This window comes from Poecile atricapillus, chromosome Z, assembly GCF_030490865.1.
Source record: "Poecile atricapillus isolate bPoeAtr1 chromosome Z, bPoeAtr1.hap1, whole genome shotgun sequence".
Taxonomy (NCBI): Eukaryota; Metazoa; Chordata; class Aves; order Passeriformes; family Paridae; genus Poecile; species Poecile atricapillus.
In genome coordinates, this window is record NC_081289.1 from 1,772,199 (window position 1) to 1,794,479 (window position 22,281).

General features: G+C 48.5%; 1 protein-coding gene and 1 long non-coding RNA gene across 2 annotated transcripts; one reads left to right on the forward strand and one right to left on the reverse strand.

The window, feature by feature from the left end:
* Nucleotides 1–5,270: 5,270 nt before the first annotated feature.
* Nucleotides 5,271–8,097, reverse strand: LOC131592555 (uncharacterized). Its single transcript, XR_009280656.1, has 3 exons — nucleotides 8,032–8,097; nucleotides 6,183–6,348; nucleotides 5,271–5,352 (listed from the first exon to the last, which is right to left on the reverse strand). It is a non-coding gene; the product is annotated as an uncharacterized LOC131592555 (long non-coding RNA).
* Nucleotides 8,098–8,959: 862 nt separating this feature from the next.
* LOC131573484 (nucleotide sugar transporter SLC35B4-like) lies at nucleotides 8,960–20,751 on the forward strand. Its single transcript, XM_058827482.1, has 10 exons — nucleotides 8,960–9,164; nucleotides 12,524–12,637; nucleotides 13,108–13,210; nucleotides 14,406–14,455; nucleotides 15,093–15,174; nucleotides 16,575–16,635; nucleotides 17,025–17,134; nucleotides 17,305–17,380; nucleotides 18,084–18,159; nucleotides 18,988–20,751. Exons 1-10 carry the CDS (start codon nucleotides 9,088–9,090, stop codon nucleotides 19,232–19,234), a joined length of 996 nt encoding a protein of 331 aa, XP_058683465.1. The 5' UTR covers nucleotides 8,960–9,087; the 3' UTR covers nucleotides 19,235–20,751.
* Nucleotides 20,752–22,281: the final 1,530 nt, after the last annotated feature.

Here is a 22,281-nt window from a genome sequence, read left to right on the forward strand (position 1 = left end):
TCCTCTGGATCACGTTCCATGGAATTTCAGAATTATTTAGGTTGGAAAAGCCCTCCAAGGTCATCGAGTCCAACCTGTGCCCAATCCCCACCTTGTCCCCAGCCCCTGAGTGCCACCTCCAGTCTGTCCTTAAAGAAATAATATTAATGTTGCCAGGGTATTAATAATAATATTAATCTTTACAGATTATTAATAATATTAATATTGTTAGGATATTAATAATATTAAATAATAACGTTGCCAAGGTTAGAAGAATTGGAAAGGGAAAAGAATAATGGGAATAAAATAAATATTTTATTTTTTTTTGGCTTTCTTGCCTGCATTTTCTGAACAGAGAAAGGATGGCCTCTGGCACCAGCCCTTCCTGGGGTTTTGATTTGAAATCCCATGGATTTTTTTTCCCATGGGATGAAACTTGTGGCTGTTCCACAGGGAAATAGAAGGAAAACAGAGGGATAAAATCCCATTTCTGCCATGGAACGTCAGGCTGAGCCCGTTTCTTCATAAAATATAAATAAATTAATTAAATCTAAATTAAATACAAATTAATTTAAATATAAAATAAATATAAAATAAAAACAAATGGAAAAGGGTAAAAGGTGGGGACACAAAAGTGTGCCCTGATGGTGCCAGGCACCCACCCCAGCCACGGCACAGGACCCCAACCGCTGCCAGCTTGGAATTCTGATTTATCCCATGGAAAAACCAGCCAGGGATCCCTAAAAATAACCAGAGACACTCCCATGGATGAGATTTTAAGCCTCCACTTCAGATTTTCTCTCCTGTAAATATTAAGCTGCAGGATTTGATTTAATGCAAGGAGGGAGGGAAATTATCCCTAAATTTGCATCGTACTCTTGAATCCAAGTGTCCCAAAGAATATTTAAGGAACCTCACAGATCTCTTTTTTTAATTTTTTTTTTTGTCCTTTTCCACGTTTTTTTTGCTCCAAGTTGGATTTGCCAGCCTGGAAATTCATGAGAAGGTCACAAAATAAAAACACCAGTAACAAGATAAAGAATAAATCTGATTTTCCCTCTTTTGCAATATATTTTTTTTTTTGCACAATTCCAATCAGACTCAGAATTCCAACCTTGTCTCATGTCCTCACTTTGGAGTTTTCCCCCCCGTTTTTTCCAGAGATTTCTCCCATTTTTCACTCACCTGCTCCATGGGAGACAAAAAGGGAAAGGGGAGCTCCCAAAATTCAGCGTTTTTGAGACGTTTCATCCTCTGAAGCCTCGCCGGGGATGGAAAAGGAGCTGAGCACTCCAGGACGCACTGAAAATCCTGCAGATTCCAGGAAAAATCAAGGAGCTGGGAGTCAACCCTGCTGCCTCTCGTGCTGCCAGGAGCTGCAGCTGGTGCCAGGGAAATATTCCTGCAAAAGCAGCAGATGTTGGGAGCGAGGGATGAGGGAAAGTCACGGGAGCTGCGGCCGGAGGTTGGGATTTGTTCCCTCCTAACAGGAGCGGAAGAGCAGGAAAAAGCACCTGGAGACGGCTCCGTCCTTCCATAATCCAGGGATCCAGAACTCCTGGATGCACCTTGGAATGTGTTTCCATTCGCCAGCCTGCAGGATCTTCTGGGAATCTTGAAATTTTTTAACCACTGCTTTTTTTTTTAACGTTCTCCAAGTCCTGTGGTGACGATTTCCATGGGTTTTCATCCCACTTTTTATCTCCTCTCCTTGGTTTCAGCCTCAATCCTTGGTTTCTTTTCTTGCACAAGGAAAATCCCAAAATTCCCTAGAAGGAGGAATTTTGGGTTCCTGTTCTCCCAGGAATCTTGTGATGGGATGAGGGGGAAAGGCATCAAGTTGTGCCAGAGGAGGTTCAGGTGAGATTTTAGGAAAAATTCCTTCGCTGATAGAGTGGTCAGGAATTGGGATGGGTTTTCCAGGGAAATGGTGGAGCCTCCATCCCTGGAAGTGTCCAAAAAAACCAATTGGATGTGACACCTGACAACGGGATTAAGAATATTCAGGGTTGATGATCCTGGAGGTCTTTTCCAACCCAAATCATTCCATGATTCCACGATTTGGGTTTTTAAAATCTGGGAGAACTGCTTGGGAATACTGTCCGTGCATCGCGGTGAGATCCAAAATGACATCATGACCTGGAAAGCCCTGGAGTGCCCTGGAGGCTGGAAAAACCTGGAAAATCCACATGGAAATAGAATTCCCTTGAGGCTGAGCTGCAGGAAAATCCTGGAAGCCAAGGGGGAAAAAGGTAATTTATGGACAAGGGGAGTAATTTATGGAAAACTGGAGTAATTTATGGAAAAATGGAGTAATTTACGGAAAACTGGAGCAATTTATGTAAAAATAGAGTAATTTATGGAAAAATTGAGTAATTTATGGAAAAATGAAGTAATTTATGTAAAAATCGGGTAATTTATGGTAAAATTGGAGTAATTTATGGACAACTGGAATAATTTATGGAAAAATGGGGTAATTTATGGAAAAATGAAGTAATTTATGGACAAGTGGAGTAATTTATGGACAGCTGAAGAGGGAATAAATGATTGAGGCAAACAGGGATCATCCATAACCCACCCTAAACCCCCACCACAAGCAGAAATAAACCTCCAATTCCTCGCTGGAGTGAAATAAAGAGAGGAGGGAGGGGCTGTGCTGGCAGCTGAGGGGTTAAAGGTGGAGCGAGCCATTCCCAGCTTCATTCCCAGGATTTCTCACCTCCAGGAGGCCACCCCTGTCCAGATCTGATGGTCCTTGAGATTATCCCACCCCCAGAAGGGAATTCAGGAGAGAATTCCGGGCAATGGAGCAGCAAGAGAAGAAATGGGATTTTTTCTTCTCTTGTTGTTTCTCTCAGGTGAGGATTCCGGGGCCTCAAAAGAAAAGAAAAAAACTTTGGGAACAAATTTGTGGTAGGAGAAGGTTTTTAATTAAAGGAAAGTCAATTTAGATTAATTAGAGGTGTTTTAGAATGAGGGTGTGAGGGTCTGCCGGCCCCAAGGGCAAAGGAAAGAGGAAAGGAGAAAGGAGAAGGGAAAAAGGAAAAAAGGGAAAAGGAAAGGAAAAATGAAAAGGGAAAAAGGAGAAGGGGAAAAAAAAAAGGGGAAAAAAAAAGAAGGAGAAAGGAAGGGAAGGGAAGGGAAGGGAAGGGAAGGAAGGGAAGGGAAGGGAAGGGAAGGGAAGGGAAGGTGCGGGAAGGGAAGGTGCGGGAAGGGAAGGGAAGGTGCGGAAGGGAAGGAAGGGAAGGGAAGGGAAGGGAAGGGAAGGGAAGGGAAGGGAAGGGAAGGGAAGGGAAGGGAAGGGAAGGGAAGGGAAGGGAAGGGAAGGGAAGGGAAGGGAAGGGAAGGGAAGGGAAGGGAAGGGAAGGGAAGGGAAGGGAAGGGAAGGGAAGGGAAGGGAAGGGAAGGGAAGGGAAGGGAAGGGAAAGGGAAGGGAAGGGAAGGTCCAAGGAATTCCTGGACCTTGCACTCAGAGCTCTGGGCTGGGGACAAGGTGGAATCGGGCTCAGCTTGGACTGGATTCTTGGACTGGATCCCTGGAAGGTTTTTCCAACCTCAAGGATTCTGTTAAAATATATAAATAGCATTAATTTATAGCTAAAAAATTATACCCAAAAAGGAGTTGAGTCCTCACTGGCCACTCCTTGCTCCACACTGGATCTGGGCATTATTTGGGAATGTGACAATTTTTGGGACATTTTCATGCCAGGAACGGTGCTAACCATGGAAAAAGGATGGGGTGGGAAAAGCTTCCTTCCCTTCCCTTCCCCTCCCTCCCTCCCTCCCTCCCTCCCTCCCTCCCTCCCTCCCTCCCTCCCTCCCTCCCCTCCCTCCCTCCCTCCCTCCCTCCCTCCCTCCCTCCCTCCCTCCCTCCCTCCCTCCTCCCTCCCTCCCTCCCTCCCTCCCTCCCTCCTCCCTTCCTTCCTTCCTTCTTCCTTCCTTCCTTCCTCTTCCTTCTTCTTCCTTCCTTCCTTCATCTTCCTTCCTTCCTTCCTTCTTCTCCTTCCTTCCTTCTTCCTTCCTTCCTTCCTCCTTCCTTCCTTCCTTCCTTCCTTCCTTCCTTCCTTCCTTCCTTCCTTCCTTCCTTCCTTCCTTCCTTCCTTCCTTCCTTCCTTCCTTCCTTCCTTCCTTCTTCCTTCTTCCTTCCTTCCTTCCTTCCTTCCTTCCTTCCTTCCTTCCTTCCTCCCTCCCTCCATCCATCCCTCCCTCCATCCCTCCCTCCCTCCCTCCCTCCCTCCCTCCCTCCCTCCCTCCCTCCCTCCCTCCCTCCCTCCCTCCCTCCCTCCCTCCCTCCCTCCCTCCATCCATCCATTTTAGGGAATGTTCCCTTGGATCCCACTGAAGCCAAAAATTCCAAATGCAAACATGTTTGGATATAGATGGCTCTGATTCATTTTCCAGAAAAAGAAATAAAAAAACAGTTCAAAAATTATAAAAATCTCTTTTCCTCCTCTTTGCACATTTTTTAGGGAATTTCAATGGACAAGATTCCTATCAATCACCTCTGGAAAGTCGCTTGCCTAAAGCAAAAATCCGATTCAGGGAGGTTTTCCAAAGGGAAAAGCACTTCAGGTTGGAGTTTTTCCAGCTGATTTACAGGGATGTCAAATTTAACAACCTTAAGGAATGAGGAGGAGGAGGAGGAAGGGGGGAGAAAGCTTAAAAAAAAAAATAAAAATTGAGTTATTTCAAATTTTCCCCCAAAATATGCCTGGAGTTTTTAGGCTTTACTATTGTTGACAAGTTCCAACACACACAGGCAGCTGGAGCTGCAAGAATCCTTTGGAATTCATCCCCCAATAAAAAAAAACTTGGCAGAGGAAAATAAAAGGAACCAAAAAAAAAAAGGGGGGGGGGAATTTAAGAATTGATGAGGAGAAAGGAGCCTGGAACTTTGGACCAAGGGAAAAAACTCTGGGAAAAATCCAGGAGTGGGGGGGGAAAAAAAAAAAAATCGGTTGGATCTCATGGAAAATGAAATGTTTGGGATAGCAGGAATTTCTCCTCTCCATCCAGAGAAATAGGGATAATTCCTGGAATGCTGAGCTGAGGAAAGCTCCAAAAATGACATTTTAGAAAATAACTGGAATTCCTGGGAAAACCTCTGCTGAGGAGGGAGCAGCAGGAAGAGTTGGGGGAGCTGGAAGTTTCTGATGGAATAAATAATCCCAAGAAGGTGACAATTTAAGGAGACTCAGCCCTCCAAAAGCTCCTCAAAATATCTCAGGGGTTTATTTTGGTGATGAGATCGGACACAAAAAGTGGGAATTTAAAGCAAACAACCACAAAATCTTCCCAAGAGAGGATGGAAAAACCCCTCCAGCTGCAAAATTCCAGAGGGTTGGGGCATTTCCAATGGAAGTTCTGGAATTCCTATTTAAAAAAAAAAGATGGAAAGTTTGAAGTTTTGGAGCTGAGGGATTTAGGACAGGAGTTGTCTCTCCCACCACAGCTCTGGGTTGGATCAATTTAGGATTCAGGCACTAAAAAGGATTTAATTTTTTTCCCATAAATACTCACCCCTGCCACGGCAATAAAAATAATGGAGTGAAATCCAAATCCCAGGATCTGATCCCTATTTTTTCCAAGATTTGGCTGAGCCTCTTGGCTGTGGTGGAATTCTGGAATGGTTTGGGTGGGAAGGGACCTTAAACTCATCCAATTCCAGCCTCTGGACACTTCCCACTATCCCAGGGTGCTCCAAGCCCTGTCCTTGGACATCTCCAGGATTCCAGGGGCAGCCACAGCTTCTCTGGGAATCTTGTGTGGGAGTCTCCCCTCCTAAACCCACTAAAAATTGGAATTAAAAAGAAGGTGCTGAAGAACCGAGGGGAAAAATCCCTAAAAAAAAAAAAAATCCAGCTCGGCATTCCAAATCCCACAGCTGGCTGTTATCCCACTAAAACCCAGGGTGCTCTTCCCTCTTTTTCCCTCACTCCATTTCCCAAAAACCTGGGATGAAAAACAAGGAATAAACCCCCAAATAAATCCCCAAGTTTGTCGCCCTGAGTATCATTTCCCAACTGGTTCCAAATCTTTTTTATCCTGATGGGAATTCAGCTGCAGGGAACAATTGCCTGGAGGAGAAGAGAGGTTTGCACAGCCAAATCCCACAGGAATTCTTCATATTTCTCTGGGAAAAGCAGCAGGATGGGATTCAGACACGGGAATGGGAAGGAGAGGAGCCAGGTGGGGGATCTCACCTTGCTGGGATTTCGGGAAAATAATTTGGAGATGTCTGAGTGCATTTTTTCCAAGCTGTTTATTGAGTTATTAAATCCCACAAAAACCTGGGATCAGCCTCCCACAGTGGGAATCTTCAAGGTGCTCCAAACTCATAACTCATCAGGATTTATCTTCTCTCAGCTCCTAAAACCAGAGAGAAAACAGAAAATCCAGGTCATTCCAGGTGCCCCATCCAGGGATGGAATTTCCACAGCCCCTCCGTGTCACAAAGTTAAATTTCCTGTGTTTTTATCACATTTTGCCCCATTTATCAGGCATAAAAAATGATTTCCTGGAGATAAAATGAGAATTTTTCACACAGGACAAACCAGCTCTTCCTGGTTTCCCTTCTCACTGGGTTTGTACCCAAAGGAAAGACCAAAAATTGATTCTTTTGTGGGATTGAGGCTGGGAAAAGTGGCAAACTACTAAAAAAAATCTGGGATTCTGAATCCCCTGCTGGCATTTTCTCACTGATCGCTCAAATTGTGGCACAGCTGAAGGATTCTTGATCCTTCATCGACATCCCAAGAGGCCACAATTCTGTTTTTTCCCTTAATTCCAGGAGTCAGGACCTCAAATTGCTGCCAGGGCTTATCCCAAACCTTGGAGTGCCACAGATTTGTACCAGTGAAGGCAAACTGATTCTTAAATTACATCCATAGATATATTTATTATTTTTTTTTTTAGTATTAATTAATTTTTGTCTATTTTCTAACGTTATTTTTCCATTTATTTGGATGCCACAGAATGGATGTGAACTGAGTTATGAATTATTTTTAATTTTAAGTGAATTTTATTTTTAAATCTCTCTCCACAACTCCCTGACAGGAGGATGGAGCCAGGTGGGAATCAGGATCTTCTCCCAGGGAATAAAGGACAAGATGGGAGGAAATGGCCAAAAAACCCAAAAGCTTCCTGAGCTGACATTTAGGGGTTATTTTCACACTTCAGTAAAAAAAAAAAAACCGATTTGTTGGGTGGTTTTAATCCAGTTTACAGCAGCATTTTGCTGCATTTTTTGTGGCAGCAAAACCACCTCAATTCCCCATCAAAACCTCCCTCTGAAGCTCCAAGAAAGCAAAATTAAAAGGCCAAAAGTAGCAAGAGCTGATTAGTGAAGGGAACAGAAAATAAAAAATCCATCATCCTGACCTGTGCAGAACTGAGGAGATGGGAGGAGGAAAGCCTGGAAATGTTAAAAAAAAGTACCAGGAAAGCCTAGAAATTGGCTTTGTCTGCTGCTAATTAAATTAAATTTTAACTTCAAATTTTAATTTTAATTAATTCAAATGATGATTATTTATTTATTTATTTATTTATTTAAAATTTTAATTTCATTTTGCTTTTGAATTAAAAATAAACCACTTAAAAAGGCTCGATGGAAGATCAAGGAAGCCACTTGGAGGGTTTCTACCTAGAGAGAGGTCGGAAAACACCGAATTATTTTGTCAGGTGTGGGCACAATGAACTTCAGTTAAATTCAGAGCCCAAATCCTTGGAAATCTCACACAGGAGGCTCCAAATCCCCAGATTTTGGTATGATTTCATCAAGACACTGCAAGGTTTCTATCTGCAGGCAAAACCCTCGAAATACCCAAACATTTCTGCCTCTTTTTGCTTCGGTTTCCAGGTTTTCAAGTCCTGAGCTTTGATCAATCTCCATTTCCAGCCCCCAGGTAAGAATTTAAAACCTTGGGATCTCCAGTTTGGAGTTAGAGAGCCCAAAAACTCTTCCAGTGAGCCAGAAAAAAAGGGAAATCCTGGCAGTTTCACCCAATCTTTAGCAGCTTTGAGCAGCAGAGGAGCTGCCCAGGTTTCACTCACATTCTCTGAGGTGCTGGAAGGGCCTCACTTTTTATGCTTTTTTCCTGGACTGACTGTGGCTGGTCGAGATTTGTTCACAATGGGATTTCACACCTGCGGCATTCAAAGATGAAAAAAAGAGATTTGGGTCTGATTCAGATCAAAAACGGATTGAAAATTAATATCTGTGGGATGGAATTCCCACTTTTGTGTCGACGTGGTTTCTACTGGTCACGGAGAGTTTGACAGATGATTTTGAGGGGATTCTACACAAACTTTAGAACTGGGAGTTCCACCCATAAGGGAATTATGGAATTTTTCAGGTGAGAAAGGATCTTGAAGCCCATCCAGTGCCACCCCTGCCATGGCAGAGACACGTCACACCATCCCAGGCTGCTCCCAGCCCTGTCCAGCCTGGCCTTGGACATTCCAGGGATCCAGGGGCTGCTCTGGGAATTCCAGCCCAGCCAGGAATTCCTTCCCCAGATCCCATCCATCCCTGCCCTCTGGCAGTGGAAGCCATTCCCTGTGTCCTGTCCCTCCAGGCCTTGTCCCCAGTCCCTCTCCAGCTCTCCTGGAGCCCCTCCAGGCCCTGGAATGTGCTGGAAGCTCTCCCTGGAGCCTTCTCCAGGGGAACATTCCCAGCTCACCCAGCCTTTCAATAATTATTATTTTGAACAGCGAAAGAATTCTTTGATACGGAATCCTTAGGAACTGCCTCTAACTGGCGTTTTGGGGTCACCAAACAACCCCAAAAAGTCAATTATGGTCTGCGCCTCACCACAAACAGCGCTTGAGCCGCGCCTCCTCCTGACACCGCCTCAGCGCCGCCATTACACCCTTCATCTCAGAACTACAACTCCCGTCGTGCCCCGCGGAGGGGCGCCCGCCGGGAGCCGCGCTGAGGCGGCGCGGAGCCTGCCGGGAGTTGTAGTCTCCGTGGCGGCGGGCGGGGAGCGAACTACCGGCGGCCGGAGGAAGCGGGGGCGGCGGAGCCGGGGCCGGGAGCGGGGCAGCGTCCCGGGATCGGGATGCGGGGGCGGCCCGGGACGCCGCCTCGTTGCCCGGAGCGACACCATGCACCCGGCCGTGGCGGTGGGGCTGGTGTTCGGCGGCTGCTGCAGCAACGTGGTGTTCCTGGAGCTGCTGGCCAGGTGCGGGGCCGCGAAGAGGATTTGGGGAGGGATAAAGGGTCAGGGAGCCCATTGCTATGGGATCGGGGTGAGGCCTCAGGGTGTGTGAGGGGACGCAGCAGCAGCGGTGCCAGGCTGGGCTTTGGGGGGGGGGGATTTGGGCTGTGGGGGTACCCGCGGCTGGCACTGAGGGGTTTTACCCCCTCAGGCCTTGGGGCTCCTCATCCATGAGCCCAGACCTGGATCATCGCCTTGTGTCCCGGCCGGATGGGGTTTTTGGGGTGTTTTGGGGTTGTCCCCTCGGTGTGGGCCGTGTCGGTGACCTGCCCGAGCACGGGGGTGTCCCCAGCTCATCCCAGCCCGTCCCGGGGAGGAGACGAGCAGGGGCTGGCCCTGGGGACAGCGGGGAATGTTTTCCATCTGGAAATGCGATCTTGGGAATCGTCACTCGCTGCAAAGTCACTGAGTCCCCTTGAATTCCCAAATTGGGGGCTGGTGTTTTTGGGGATCTCATCATCCTCCCTCTGATGTTTTTGGGGATCTCACCCTGTTGTTTCTGGGGATCTCATCATCCTCACCTTGTTGTTTTTGGGGATCTCACCCTGTTTTTGGGGACCTCACCCTGTTGTTTCTGGGGATCTCACCATTCTCACCTTGTTGTTTTTGGGGATCTCACCATCCTCACCCCGATGGAGGAAGGCTGGGGGGGCTTGGGAAAGGGCTGGTCAGAAAGCTGGGAAGGGCAGACTGGAAAAGAAAGATGCCTGAACTGGTTGGGTGTGTAAAATCCCAGTGAGTCAGCGTGAGGCTGCACCCCCTGAGCCCTCAGTGCACTTCAGCTTTCAAAACCAGCCTTTACTCCCTCCCAGCCCATCCATATCCCAGATTATTAAGTATAAAAGGGACTGCAAAATCCAGCAGTTGGGATATTTGCTCCAAACTGGGATTCACCAGGTTGCACAGTCCCTGGAAAAATCAATAAGCAGTTCCTGGAAGAAGAGACCTTGTGTGAGGAGTTGTCTTTCCTCTCAGGGATTGGTCCAACCTCTGCCTTTCCAGCCTGGCTTGTGTTGGCAGCATCAGTGACAGAGGAGGAATGAACCCTTTGGAAGCAAAAAAAACTTTGGATTTGGCTTTTTGCCACTCCTCTCTCCTCCAAGCAAACCTTAAACCAAAACATTTGGCCCTGTTCAAAGACTGAGTTATTCAAAGGTGGCTGAACCCCAGAGCAGCAAATTCCAGAGTTCCAATTGCACACGTCAAGGAAAATCTGCTATTCACACAAAACCTTCTCTGAATTCCTGTGCCTTTTACTTGCCCTGCTCATCTTTAGTCCCAAAATTGGGATAACACCAATTATTTAGTTGGGTTTTGGAAGGATAAATTCCTTCTGCCAATTAATATTCCCATAACAAGCAAAATCCTGGAGCAGAATCCCAGGAAAAGACAGTGACCAGGCTAGTGAGGAGTAGCAAAGGTGATTGGGAAGAAATTTGCTCAGGATTTATAAGGAAAGTAAAGGAATGAGAAATGTTTAATCTGGAAATGCCTGAGAGCTTTAAATGTGTGGAGAGTGGCTGCAGAGGAGAGGAGAGAAATATTTCTGCTGGGCTGTGGAAGCAGAACAAGAAATCTCAAATTTCTTGATTTAAGGGGCTTAAATTGCTGTGGAAGGGATGTAAATCAGGTCCCCAAAATCAGATTTTCTTCCTTTCCACGTGGTGAAGTAGGAGATAGAGCAGGGAAACTTCTTACTGGGAGGACTCTTGTCAGTTGTCTGCAGGCGAAGCAGATCTTGGGTTGATAGATCCAGATTTATCTCGTTTTTTAGGTGGATCTGAGTGAGGATTGTGAGCCAAAAAAGAGGCCCTTTCTTATCTCTCTCTTATCAGGCAGCACAACACCCTGAGTGCCAGCGCTGCTGATCAAGTGGGGTCATTCCCAGGGATGATCTGGGAAGAGGCAAAGTCCAGTGCTTGGAGCCAGCCTCGGCTTATCCCAGGTTTTACAGCTCCTTGTGATCCCCTCTGGAGATGAGAGGTTTGGAGATAAGGCTGGAGATAAGGTTTGCAATCCTGGAGCTCTGGCTCTGCTTCAAGGTCTCGTTCTCCCAGGAACTTTTGAACCTTTCAGCCTCAGAACTGAAGTTTTATGGATAACGAAGCTGGGAAGAACGTGGGAATTGGTGCCTGTCTCTGGAGAAAAACAGGGAAAAGGGGATTTTTCCGGGTGCTGTTGGCTCAGCCCTGCATTCCCCAGGTCACTGTTGCTCCTGAGAGATCTGTGGGGTGACAGAGGAGAACTTGGAGGAGACAGCTTAGAAATTCCTGTTTTCCAGGGCATTTCCCAGCTTGAATCCTGCAAAATTGCCTCCAGGGACAGTGTGTTCCATGAGGAGCAGGACTCTCCCGGGAATCTTTGGCCTCAGTTTCTGTCTTGCAGCAGAAAAAAAGGGAAAGATTCCCTAAATCCCCCGTCTCCCACGAGCTTTCTCATTATCTGCCCTGTCACAGCCTCCTCTGAGCTTCTGATTCCCAGGAAATCCTTTCCTTCCTCCCTGGGAGCTCCTTTGGGAGGATCAGGGTGCAGGGAGGGTTTGTTTGAATTCCCTGCTGAGGAATTCCAGGTCCCACGGGATAAACACAGACCTTGGTTTGCTCGGAGGTGGTGGCACTTCTGCATTCCTGGGTCCCTCCAGTGGGAACAAAAAGGGACCAAGAGGGTCCCCTTTGAGCTCAAGACAAAATTTTGTGGATTTTGAAGCCTTGTGGAGTTGGTGTCACATTCACAAGATCCATGGATGTCACGTGGGATTTACTGCCAGGACTTTTTTGGGCTCCTCTGAGGGGTTTTAGTCCCTTCTAGAACTCACAACCAAAGGTTTTGGGTTTTTTTTTTTTTTGCATCCAGAAATCCCAGGGGAGCTGAAGCTTTTTTAGAGGAGCAAATCTGAACCAGGGACACTCTGCCAGCACAGACCTGACCTTGGCACTTCCCTCCTGCCACGGGAATGAGGAATATCAAATTTCCAGCTGCCTTTTCCTCCTGGAAATGCAGATTCCCTCAGATTACCTGACCTCTAACAAACCCAGCAGCTGTTAAGAATGGACAGAGTCGTCCTAAAGCCACTTCCCATGGGAAAGAGGGAGATCCAGCAGTTTTTTCTTTCACTTCCTGACCTGAATGTCCGGTTCCTCTTGGTAAATGTTTGAGGAAGGGCTCCCTGCAGGTGTTTGCACAAGCTCAGGTGAATAAAGCCTGAGTAAAGCCTCTCCGGGGTGATCCTCGCTCTGGGATCAGGAGCTGCCGCCTCCTTTTCTTGGATCCCAGTGTTTGTTCTCCGTGGAATGGCTCTGATGCCGGTCTCTCCGTGCCTGCAGGCAGTTCCCGGGATGTGGGAACATCGTGACCTTCTCCCAGTTCCTGTTCATCGCGGTGGAAGGTTTCATCTTCGAGGCCAACTTCGGGAGGAAGCGCCCGGCCATCCCCATCAGGTACAATCCCAATGTTTTCCCAAGCAGGAATTGCCTGGATCTCTCTTATCTCTAAAAACCTTTTCATGGACTGGCTTTTCCACTTATCCCGTGGAAATCCCATCCATCCTGCGGCATCTGCAGAGCCACGTCGGGAAGCTGTCAGGCTGGATAAAAGATGCACTCATTTTATTGGGAATTTTTAATAGGAAATTGCCATCAGATCCTTCCCTGTCTCAGGAACAGGGCAGAGTTTTGCACTGGGAAGAGTTTAAAGAGCTCTTAATCTCTGGGATTCGGTGTGGTGGGAGTGGGAGGGGACAGTTTTCTTGGAAAATCACCCAAATTCACTTCGCATTTGGTGACAGAGCCGGGAGCTCTGCCCTGCTCCGCCCCAGACCTCTCTGTGCATCCCACGACCATTCCTCAGGGGTCTCTCAGCATCTCAGGGAGGTTCCTGAACACCTCCCAGGTATTTTTCCATGTTTCAGGAACTATTTCATCATGGTGGCCATGTTCTTCACCGTCAGCGTGGTCAATAACTACGCCCTGAACCTGAACATCGCGATGCCGCTGCACATGATCTTCCGCTCGGTGAGCCCCGTCCTCCTCCTCCTCCTCCTGGGGCTCCCATTCCATCATTTCTGCTGGAATTATCCCTGCTCCATGTGTCCTGCCACCTGAGAGCACCAAACCCCTGTGGAAATCCTGAATTCCAGCTGGTGGGAGAGCAGCCTCGCTCCGAAGCTCAGCTCCAAAGGTTTCACTTTATGGTGTTGATCATTAAATTCCAGCTTAATGGACAGACAGGGAAATGGGCTCAGACAGGCTTTGGAACTCCAAAGGTGAGGGGGAAGTGACAGTGACAAAACCAATCCCAGACTCTGGTTGGCCAAAGGGATCCAGCTTTCCCTGCCACCAAGAGGTGAATGTGGCAGGTCAGAGAGTGTGGATTTGGGATTTGGCCTAATTCCACCTGCACAGGTCTTTTCTTTGGGGAAAAAAAAAACATTAAACTGCATCTTCACTTAAGTGTGGATGAGTTCCAGGCTAAAAGTCATTTTAAAACCCAAGGAAATGGAGCCCCAGCTGGTGGGAATCCCAAAATCTCCTGATGGTGGCTGTTTTCCCACAGCACATCCTGGGGGTGGAATATCTGGAATCAGGAGAGTTCAGAAGGATAAAACCACACTGAAGGAGACCTGTCCCACATGAGCTGTGAGGGGTGGTTCTGGTCCTGCCCTCAACCCCTGGGGCTGGGCTCCTGTTCCCAGTTAAACCAGTGGGATTTGGCCACGTTCTGGTCACACACTGTGAAAATAAAGGGGATGTCCCCTGGCCAGGAGATCCAACCCAGCATCCTCGTTCCCGAGGCACCCAGCTCACCTTCTCCCCTTTTCCTGGATGGAGGGACTCAGAATCATGGAATCATTGAGGCAGGAAAAGAACTTTAAACTCATGGAGTCCAACCATTCCCAGCACTGCCAAGGCCACCACTGCCCCATGTCCCCAGGTGCCACCTCCACAGGGAGTGGAAATCCTTCCAGGATGGGGCAGCTCTGCCAGGGCTGGAAAACCTTTTCACAGCAGGAATTCTCCCAATATCCAACCTTAAGGAAGTTTTTTCTCCCTGTCAGTTTTCCTGCCTCAAACTCAGCGTTTCTATTGGTGTTTTGGCATCCACCACATGGAGTTTACAGTGTCCCTTTGGGATGGGCATCCCAATTTGGGGAATTCTGTCCTGCTGACCTCCTCTTTTAGTTTTCCCTTCTATTTTTTTCCCCCCCAGGGTTCTCTCATAGCAAGCATGGCTCTAGGGATCATCATCCTGAAGAAAAGGTAAATCACAAACTTCTTATCTTTAGGGAATGCTCTGCCACGGACATAATCCTGATGGGTGTTTTGTGCCATCACTATTCCTGTTAAATATTCTTATTTTAATGATGGGGAAGGGAGACAGGGAGCGTGGAGTAGAGGCTGGAATAGCTCCTTCTGCATTTCCACCTCTCCCTCCTTTCCTGGGTGGGATGATGGGCCAGGAAGAGATTTTACAGGGCTGCAGCCTCTGTGTGCACTCCTGGTTCTTCTGGAAGTGCTCCTGGGGGATGCTGTGCTGGCTGTGGCTGGGATGGAGCTCAGTGCCTTCCTCCTGCTGGGGATTGTGGCTGTAGCAGCGCTGATAACACGCTGATAACACACTGATAACACACTGATAACATGCTGATAACACTGAGCTGTGCCTGCACAGAGTCAAGGCTGGAGCTCTGGGATAAACCAGAAGAAGTGCTGGGATAAACTGGGATAAATGTTGTGGGAAAAGCTTCTTTAGGTGCTGATCTGGAGTCAGCTGGTCCTCCCTCAGGGTTAGGAAGTGGGAATGTGCCCGTTTTCCCAGCTTTGGGGCAGGGATGCGGGGAAGCAGGGGAGGGACACGAGCCAGGCAGGGTCAGTGACCTGTCCCTTGTCCCCTGTGCAGGTACAGCGTGTCAAAATACACCTCCATAGCTCTGGTGTCCCTGGGCATCTTCACCTGCACTTTGATGTCTGCAAAACAAGTGGTAAGGACTGGGAACCTCGGGAATTCCCTTTGCCTGATTATTCATGGAGACACCAGGTGCCTCCTACCTCAACGTCTGCTCCCCAAAAGCTTTTCCTCCTGGTTTTATTTTCCTGTGGTTTGGATGCACAGAATGTGTGGGATTTCATTTAATTCCAGGTGTCTCTTCACCTGTTCACACTGCTTTTTACTGGGAATAAACCTCTTTTTTGGTCTTGGAAGTAACAGAAAGAAGCTGCATTTTCTTGCCTTGTGTTGCAGGCAGGAGCAGGTGAATCCTAAACAAAACTCAGCCATCTGAAATCCTCCCTCTTTCCATCCCACAAGAAACTGTTGCCTTTCAGGCTGGATTTTTCCAGCCTGACCCTAAAATAACGTGTCTGTGCTTGGAGAGCAGGAGGGAGGGAAGCAAATCCATGTGGAACACACTCGGAGCTTTTCCTGGGTCAGCACCCACGGCCTGACCCTGTCAGCTGATGACAAAAAAAATGGCAGAAAGTGCTGGCCTGGTGAAAATTGTCTGCACTTAATCCGGCTGGGAGAGTTTGGAAATGGAAAATTTGGAGCTGTCAAAGCTCCAAATTCCCCATCATTTCAGAGCTTTTTATCCATCAGCAGGGCTGGAATTTTGGGGTGGAGCTGGCAGTTGTGGGAAAGGTGAATAATGGGATTTCCTGGGGCAGGTCAGGCTGGAGTTGTGGCCTCAGCCTGATCTCCTCAAGTTTTCTTGGCCACAAGCCCGGTTTTAGGTCTGGTTTTAGCTCCTGACTGGGGCTTGGCCAGAGATCCTGTTCCTTCCTAAACACTCTGGGATGGGGACACAGGAATCTGGGAATGGGGACACAGGAACCTGGGAATGGGGACACGAGAACTTGGGAATGGGGACACAGGAACTTGGGAATGGGATGGGGACCAGGAATCTGGGAATGGGATGGGGACCAGGAACCTGGGAATGGGGACACAGGAACTTGGGAATGGGGACCAAGAATCTGGGAATGGGATGGGGACCAGAAACCTGGGAATGGGGACACAGGAACTTGGGAATGGGATGGGGACCAGGAATCTGGGAGTGGGGACACAGGAACTTGGGAATGGGATGGGGGCCTGGAACCTAGGAATGGGAACACTGGAATCTGGGAATGGGCTGGCTTTGAGAGCCTGAAAAGTGACACTGATTATTTTTGTGGCTAAAAGAGTTCAGTCTCATCAAACCAGGCTGTTCCTTTCAGGAAAAATCCTGATTTGATCAGACTCTGCCACTTTTTTCCTGGAATCTCTGCATTCCCTGGAGCAGAGTGGGAAGCCTGTGGCTGCTCCCAGCCCTGCTCTGGCAGGAGGAGGGTGTGGGGCAGCTGCAGGGAGGGACCTGGTGGCTCTTGGTGACTCTTGATCTCCCTTCAGGCATCTGACTCCAGCTTAAACCAAGAGGATGGACCCCAGGCTTTCCTCTGGTGGATGCTGGGTACGTGGGGGCCACATTTCTGGGATACTGGCAGGATTTTTGGAATTCTCTTGCCAAAAGTGGCCCTGCCTGGAGCAGGGAGGGGCTGGGGCTGCTCCAGGTCTTCCTTCAGCATAAGATTTCACAGAGGAGGCTCTAAAATTTGGTTTTCTACCTCCACCCTGGGTCTGTTGGTGGCTCTTTGGGAGATCTGGGATTGATTATTACCGGTAGTGGCACAAACTGCATTCCTGGTATTTGTAGGAGATCTCTTGGATCTCAGCCTGTAATCAAAGCCCAGAATCATTATTAGTTTTTTCATTGAGTCTGGGCGGTTTGGTTGTTGTTTTTTTTCCCCCTGAAAGCCAAATTTGGTGAGCTGAAGCTGCAGGGCTGTGCTCCCCTTCCAGGTATTGCTGCCCTCACCTTCGCCCTGCTGATGTCTGCCAGGATGGGGATTTTCCAGGAGACGCTCTACCAGAAATTTGGGAAGCACTCCAAGGAGGCCCTGTTCTACAATGTGAGTCCCTGGGGCTTTCCCTGCTCCCAGGTCCCTTCCACTCCTGGACTGGGCACAAAAAGCATCCCACACTGCCCTGAGGAGCCTGCTCTGATCCAGCTGCTTCCCAGCAGGGAATTGGGGTGGATTCCCATCCCCTGATCCCACCATGGATTTGTTTCTCCCCTCAGCACGCGTTGCCACTCCCTGGATTCCTGCTCCTGGCTCCCAACATTTACCAGCACGCCGTGCTCTTCAACCAGTCTGGTGAGTGCCCTGCTCCTGGGCCTTCCTATCCTCTGGAAAATCCCATGGGAAGTTTTCTTCCTGCAGCTGTGCATGCTGGAGTCTTGGGGTGTTCCAAGCCCTTTGAATTTTGAGGAATTTGCAGGAAGGAATTCCTGGCTGGGAGGGTGGGGAGGGGCTGGGCTGGAATTCCCAGAGAAGCTGTGGCTGCCCCTGGATCCCTGGAAGTGTCCAAGGTTGGACACTGGGGCTTGGGGCACCCTGGGATAGTGGAAGGTGTCCCTGCCCAAGGCTGGGGGTGGAATTTAAGGAACCTTTCCACGATTCCATGATTAAAGCCCAAATTCCTTTCTAATTCCCATATGCCAGCCACATCCAAGAGCAATCCCTGGGAAAAGGAACGTGGTAACTCCAAAATGGGAGTACCAGGACCGAATCCTCAATAAGGGATGCAAACATGGACCTGCTGGGTTTGGTTTTTTGCTGATGCTTCCCAGGATTTGCCGTGGGAGCAGAGTGGATCCCTGCAGCAGGAGAGCTCTGACGCGGGAGAGCAAGACAGAGCTTTGCTCCTAATATTTCTCCTAATTTTTCCTTATTTTCCATTATTCCCTGTGGAACTCCAAGCAGAGGGGCTGTGTAAGGCTGCAGGGAGTCCTGGATCCCTCCTGGAAGGGGAGAGACTCCTCCAGCAGTGACCTCATCCCATCCTTTTTCCCTGCAGAGCTGTTCCAGGTGCCGGTGATCGGCCTGACCCTGCCAATCATGTGGTTCTACCTCCTCATGAACGTCATCACCCAGTATCCTTTATCCTTTATCCCAGTGGGGTGGCAGAGCAGGATTCCTGAATCCTGGGAGTCTGGGTTCCTAAATCCTTGGAATCTTCCCTTTCCTTGGGAGCTGCTCTTGGTGTAACTCCAAAAATAGAGGGAAAGGGAACTTTTGTGTTTTAGGCTGGACTCGATGATCTCAAAAGACTCAAAGATCTTTTCCAGCCTGGTTCATTGTGGGATTCTGGGAATTCTGCTCCATGGAAATGGAGGAGTTTGGAGCTTCCCTTGTCCAGCTCAGCCCCAGCTGCTCCAGTGGGGACATCTGAGATTTGGGATTTCCCTGGGTTTGTGGTGTCCTTTTCCAACCCAGCTGATCCCAGGGGGGAGTTTCCCCCATCCACACCAGGCTGCCAATCTCCCTGCTCCTTCCCATTCCCAAAGGGAATTCCCAATCTCCATCCCTGCTATCGGAGGAGGTAAATCCTTGGAGTCTTTCCCGCCCTCAGGAGCTGCTGTTGGTGTAACTCCAAAAATACAGGGAAAGGGAACTTCTGTTTTTAAGGTTGGACTCGATGATCTCAAAGGTGTTTTCCAACCTGGTTTGTTCTGGGATTCTGGGACTTCTGCTCCATGGAAATGGAGGAGTCTGGAGCTTCCCTCAGCTCTGTGGCAGGGATTGTCACCCTTTGCCAACACAGCAGGGAGATTTGGGGTGTCCCTGAGTTTGTAGCATCCAACCCAGCTGATCCCAGGCAGGAATTTCCCCCATCCACACCAGGCTGCCCATCTCTCCTTCCCATTCCCAGAGGGAATCCCCAATCTCCATCCCTGCTATCCCTTACCTCCCGCTCCCAGGTACGTCTGCATCCGCGGCGTCTTCATCCTGACCACCGAGTGCACGTCCCTCACCGTCACCCTGGTGGTGACGCTCCGCAAGTTCGTCAGCCTCATCTTCTCCATCCTCTACTTCCAGAACCCCTTCACGGGGTGGCACTGGCTGGGCACCGCCTTCGTCTTCGTGGGCACCCTGATGTACACTGAGGTGTGGAACAGCCTCGGGCCCCTCCTGGCCCGCTGCCGGAGGAGGCCCAAGGAGGAGTGAATCCAGGGATTTTCCGCAGGGACCTTTTTGTTGTTTTCCAGAGCAGGGCAGCAGGGAGCCCCCTCCCCTCCCCCAGGGGGTGTTTTTATAGCAGGTGTTGGCTGTGCCAAGCTCCTGGGAAAATGGGGAGCCTCCGCTGGGAACTTGGGGAACGGATCATGGAGAAACAATCCGGTTATTTTTTGCCAGTTGGTATTTTTTATGCCACCCCTCTTGCTTCCAGTTTTTCCTCCTGTTTGGTTTTTCCTTTTCTTTTTTTTTTTTTTTTTCTTTTTTTTCCATTGGAATAACCCTTTTTAAGGAAAAGCTGATTCAGAGCTTAGCTGGGAGCCCAACTTCTCATGCTGCTGGCTCGGATCAGCTGGACCCTGAGCTGGTTTGGTGCCGTCCTTTAATTGTCCCAGCGTTTGGAGCTGATGGCTGAGCCCCATTCCTGTGGGAATCCCTGATCCCTGTGCTGGGAGGATGTGGGATACAGCCTGGAGCTTCCAGTCTGCCCAGTGGATCCTGAGAGGGCTGGGTTTACACTCCCAGTTCTCCTCCCATCCCTTGGGATCAGCTTCCTCGTGGCTTTTGTGTCAGCCTGGCACAGGCGGGGAAACGCCAGAGCCGTAACTGAACATCCACGGTGTTTTATCCAGGGATTGTTGGATCCAGGGATTGTTGGATCCAGGGATTGTTTTATCCAGGGATTGTTTTATCCAGGGATTGTTGGATCCAGGGATTGTTTTATCCAGGGATTGTTGGATCCAGGGATTGTTTTATCCAGGGATTGTTGGATCCAGGGATTGTTGGATCCAGGGATTGTTGGATCCAGGGACTGTTGGATCCAGGGATTGTTGGATCCAGGGATTGTTTTATCCAGGGATTGTTGGATCCAGGGATTGTTGGATCCAGGGATTGTTTTATCCAGGGATTGTTGGATCCAGGGACTGTTGGATCCAGGGGTTGTTGGATCCAGGGATTGTTGGATCCAGGCACTGAGCAGAGCCGACAGGGAGCTGCTCCCAGCTGTAACAATCTGTGCATACTCTGGGTCACTCTTCCACTCCAGGAACTTGCATGTTGTCCCCAGTTCCCGTGGGATGCGGGAATGTTTGGGGGATTTGGGCATTCCCATTTTTTTTAACCATGTGCTTTTCACTCCCAACACATCGGCTTTGGGTTGTTTGTTCCCATCAGGGGGATTTTTTTAACTTCCTGGCGTGGTCAGTGTGTTTGGAATATTTATGGAGTCACAGGAGTGGCAGCAATTCCCTTCCTGCTGGAGGACAGAGGAGGAAAGGTCCAGGCAGAAGGGCCTTGTTAGCCAAAATTAATTAAATCCAGGCTCCCCCTCCAGGCTGGGGGCGCTGATTAGTTGGGTTTTAATGTTTGTGTAGAGATCAGAGCACCTATTTTTTAGCAGAGGCTGGAAAAGGGAAGGAGCCTGACTGCCTTTGGGGTGGCTGGTTGGGTTTAGGTTGGGGTTTGAGTTGGTTTTTTTTTTTAAAGAGAAATAAATCTGTATCCTCTTCAAAGGCTCCCTTGGGTTTGTTTCTCATTCCGTGCTTTGCCGGTGGCTGGGAAATTAATGGGATTGTGGAATTGTTGAGGTTGGAAAAGCCCTTTTAAGATGATCCAACCATTCCCAGCAGTGCCAAGGCCACCACTAATGAATGTCCTCAAGTGCCACATCCACGTGGCTCTGAAATTCCCCAGGGATGGCGGCTCCACAGCCCTGTTCCAACCTTTTCCATCAAGAAATTTTCCATGAATATCCAACCTAAATAACAATTCACCATTTTTCTTTAACATCAGAGAAAATAGGAAAGACTCAGCCTGGCTGGCTGGGGTTCAGGAGAAGACCCCACCATCAGATCCAAGTTTCCCTAAATCCAGCACCAATGGGAGCCTGGAGCAGTTGGGGTGGTGGAAATTCAGGATTTGAGGTTCCCCAGGCACGACTCAGACCCTCTTGAGGTTTCCCAGCAAGACTCAAATCCTCACAACTGTCCAGATTTGAGGTCCCAGGCAAGACTCAAATCTAAACCAGAATCCGAGGTTCTCCAAAAAGACCCAAAATTTCAAATCAGAATTTGAGGTTTTCCCAAGACTCAAAATCTCAGACCATGAGAATTTGAGGTTCTCCAAAAGGATTGAAGTCCTTAAACTATCGAAATTTGAGGTTCTCCAGAAGGCTCAAATGCTCAAAGCATCAAAATTTGACGTTCTCCCAAAAAACTCAAATCCTTGAATCAGAATTTGAAGTTTTTCAAAAAGACTTAAAGTCTCAAATCAGAGTTTGAGCTTCTCCTAAAAAGGCTCAAATCAGAATTTGAGGTTCTCCAAAAAGACTCAAATCTTCATCAGAATCTGAGGCGCTCCAAAAGGATTCAAATCCTCAAAACATCTGAGGTTCTTCAAAAAAACTTTAAATCCTCTGTAAAACTCCAGGCTCAGTCTGACCTTGACCAACTCAAGGTGTGACTCTGCTGTAATCCAAACATTCTTCCCTGCCGATGAAACCAGAATTCCCTGAAAAAAACCTGGGAAATGAAATGTAAATATTAAAATTACGATCCAACCGCAATTCTGCCTTCAACCTCAGCCAGATGTTCCACACTCGAAGATGCAGGAAAGGGGCAGCGCAATCCAGATGTTTTGGGAAGGAATTTTGATGTTGGAGTTGGGAATTCGAGCCATGCTCTGGGAAGGGAGCACAAGAGAGGGAACGGCGGAAAGGCTGAGGGAGGAAAGGTGAGAAATTTATGATTTGTTGAGTTGAGGAAATTCGGCTTCTCCCTTTTAAAAAATCCCTTTTCCCTATTTCCGTGCAAGGTCTGCATTCCCTGGCCCACCTGTGGAAGTTTTGGAAGCTCAGGGCTCAAGAAGTGATTGCGAAATAGGAGATGATTTTTCCAAAATTATTACCTGAAACCAAGCCAGCCCCTGCTCACGGGAAACAAACAATTTCTTTTTACAGCTGGGAAATAAAAGGAATATTTATCCTGCACCTGCACCCCCAGCTCTGCAGAATCCAAATAAAGATACAGTTCCTGGATTGG

Excerpts from the sequence above, each read along its gene's own strand:
- LOC131573484 (XM_058827482.1), top strand. The coding sequence starts at position 9,088 with ATGCACCCGGCCGTGGCGGTGGGGCTGGTGTTCGGCGGCTGCTGCAGC. Across the intron at positions 13,211-14,405 it reads TGCACATGATCTTCCGCTCG|GGTTCTCTCATAGCAAGCAT; the intron begins GTGAGCCCCGTC and ends TTTCCCCCCCAG. Across the intron at positions 16,636-17,024 it reads TTTCCTCTGGTGGATGCTGG|GTATTGCTGCCCTCACCTTC; the intron begins GTACGTGGGGGC and ends CTCCCCTTCCAG.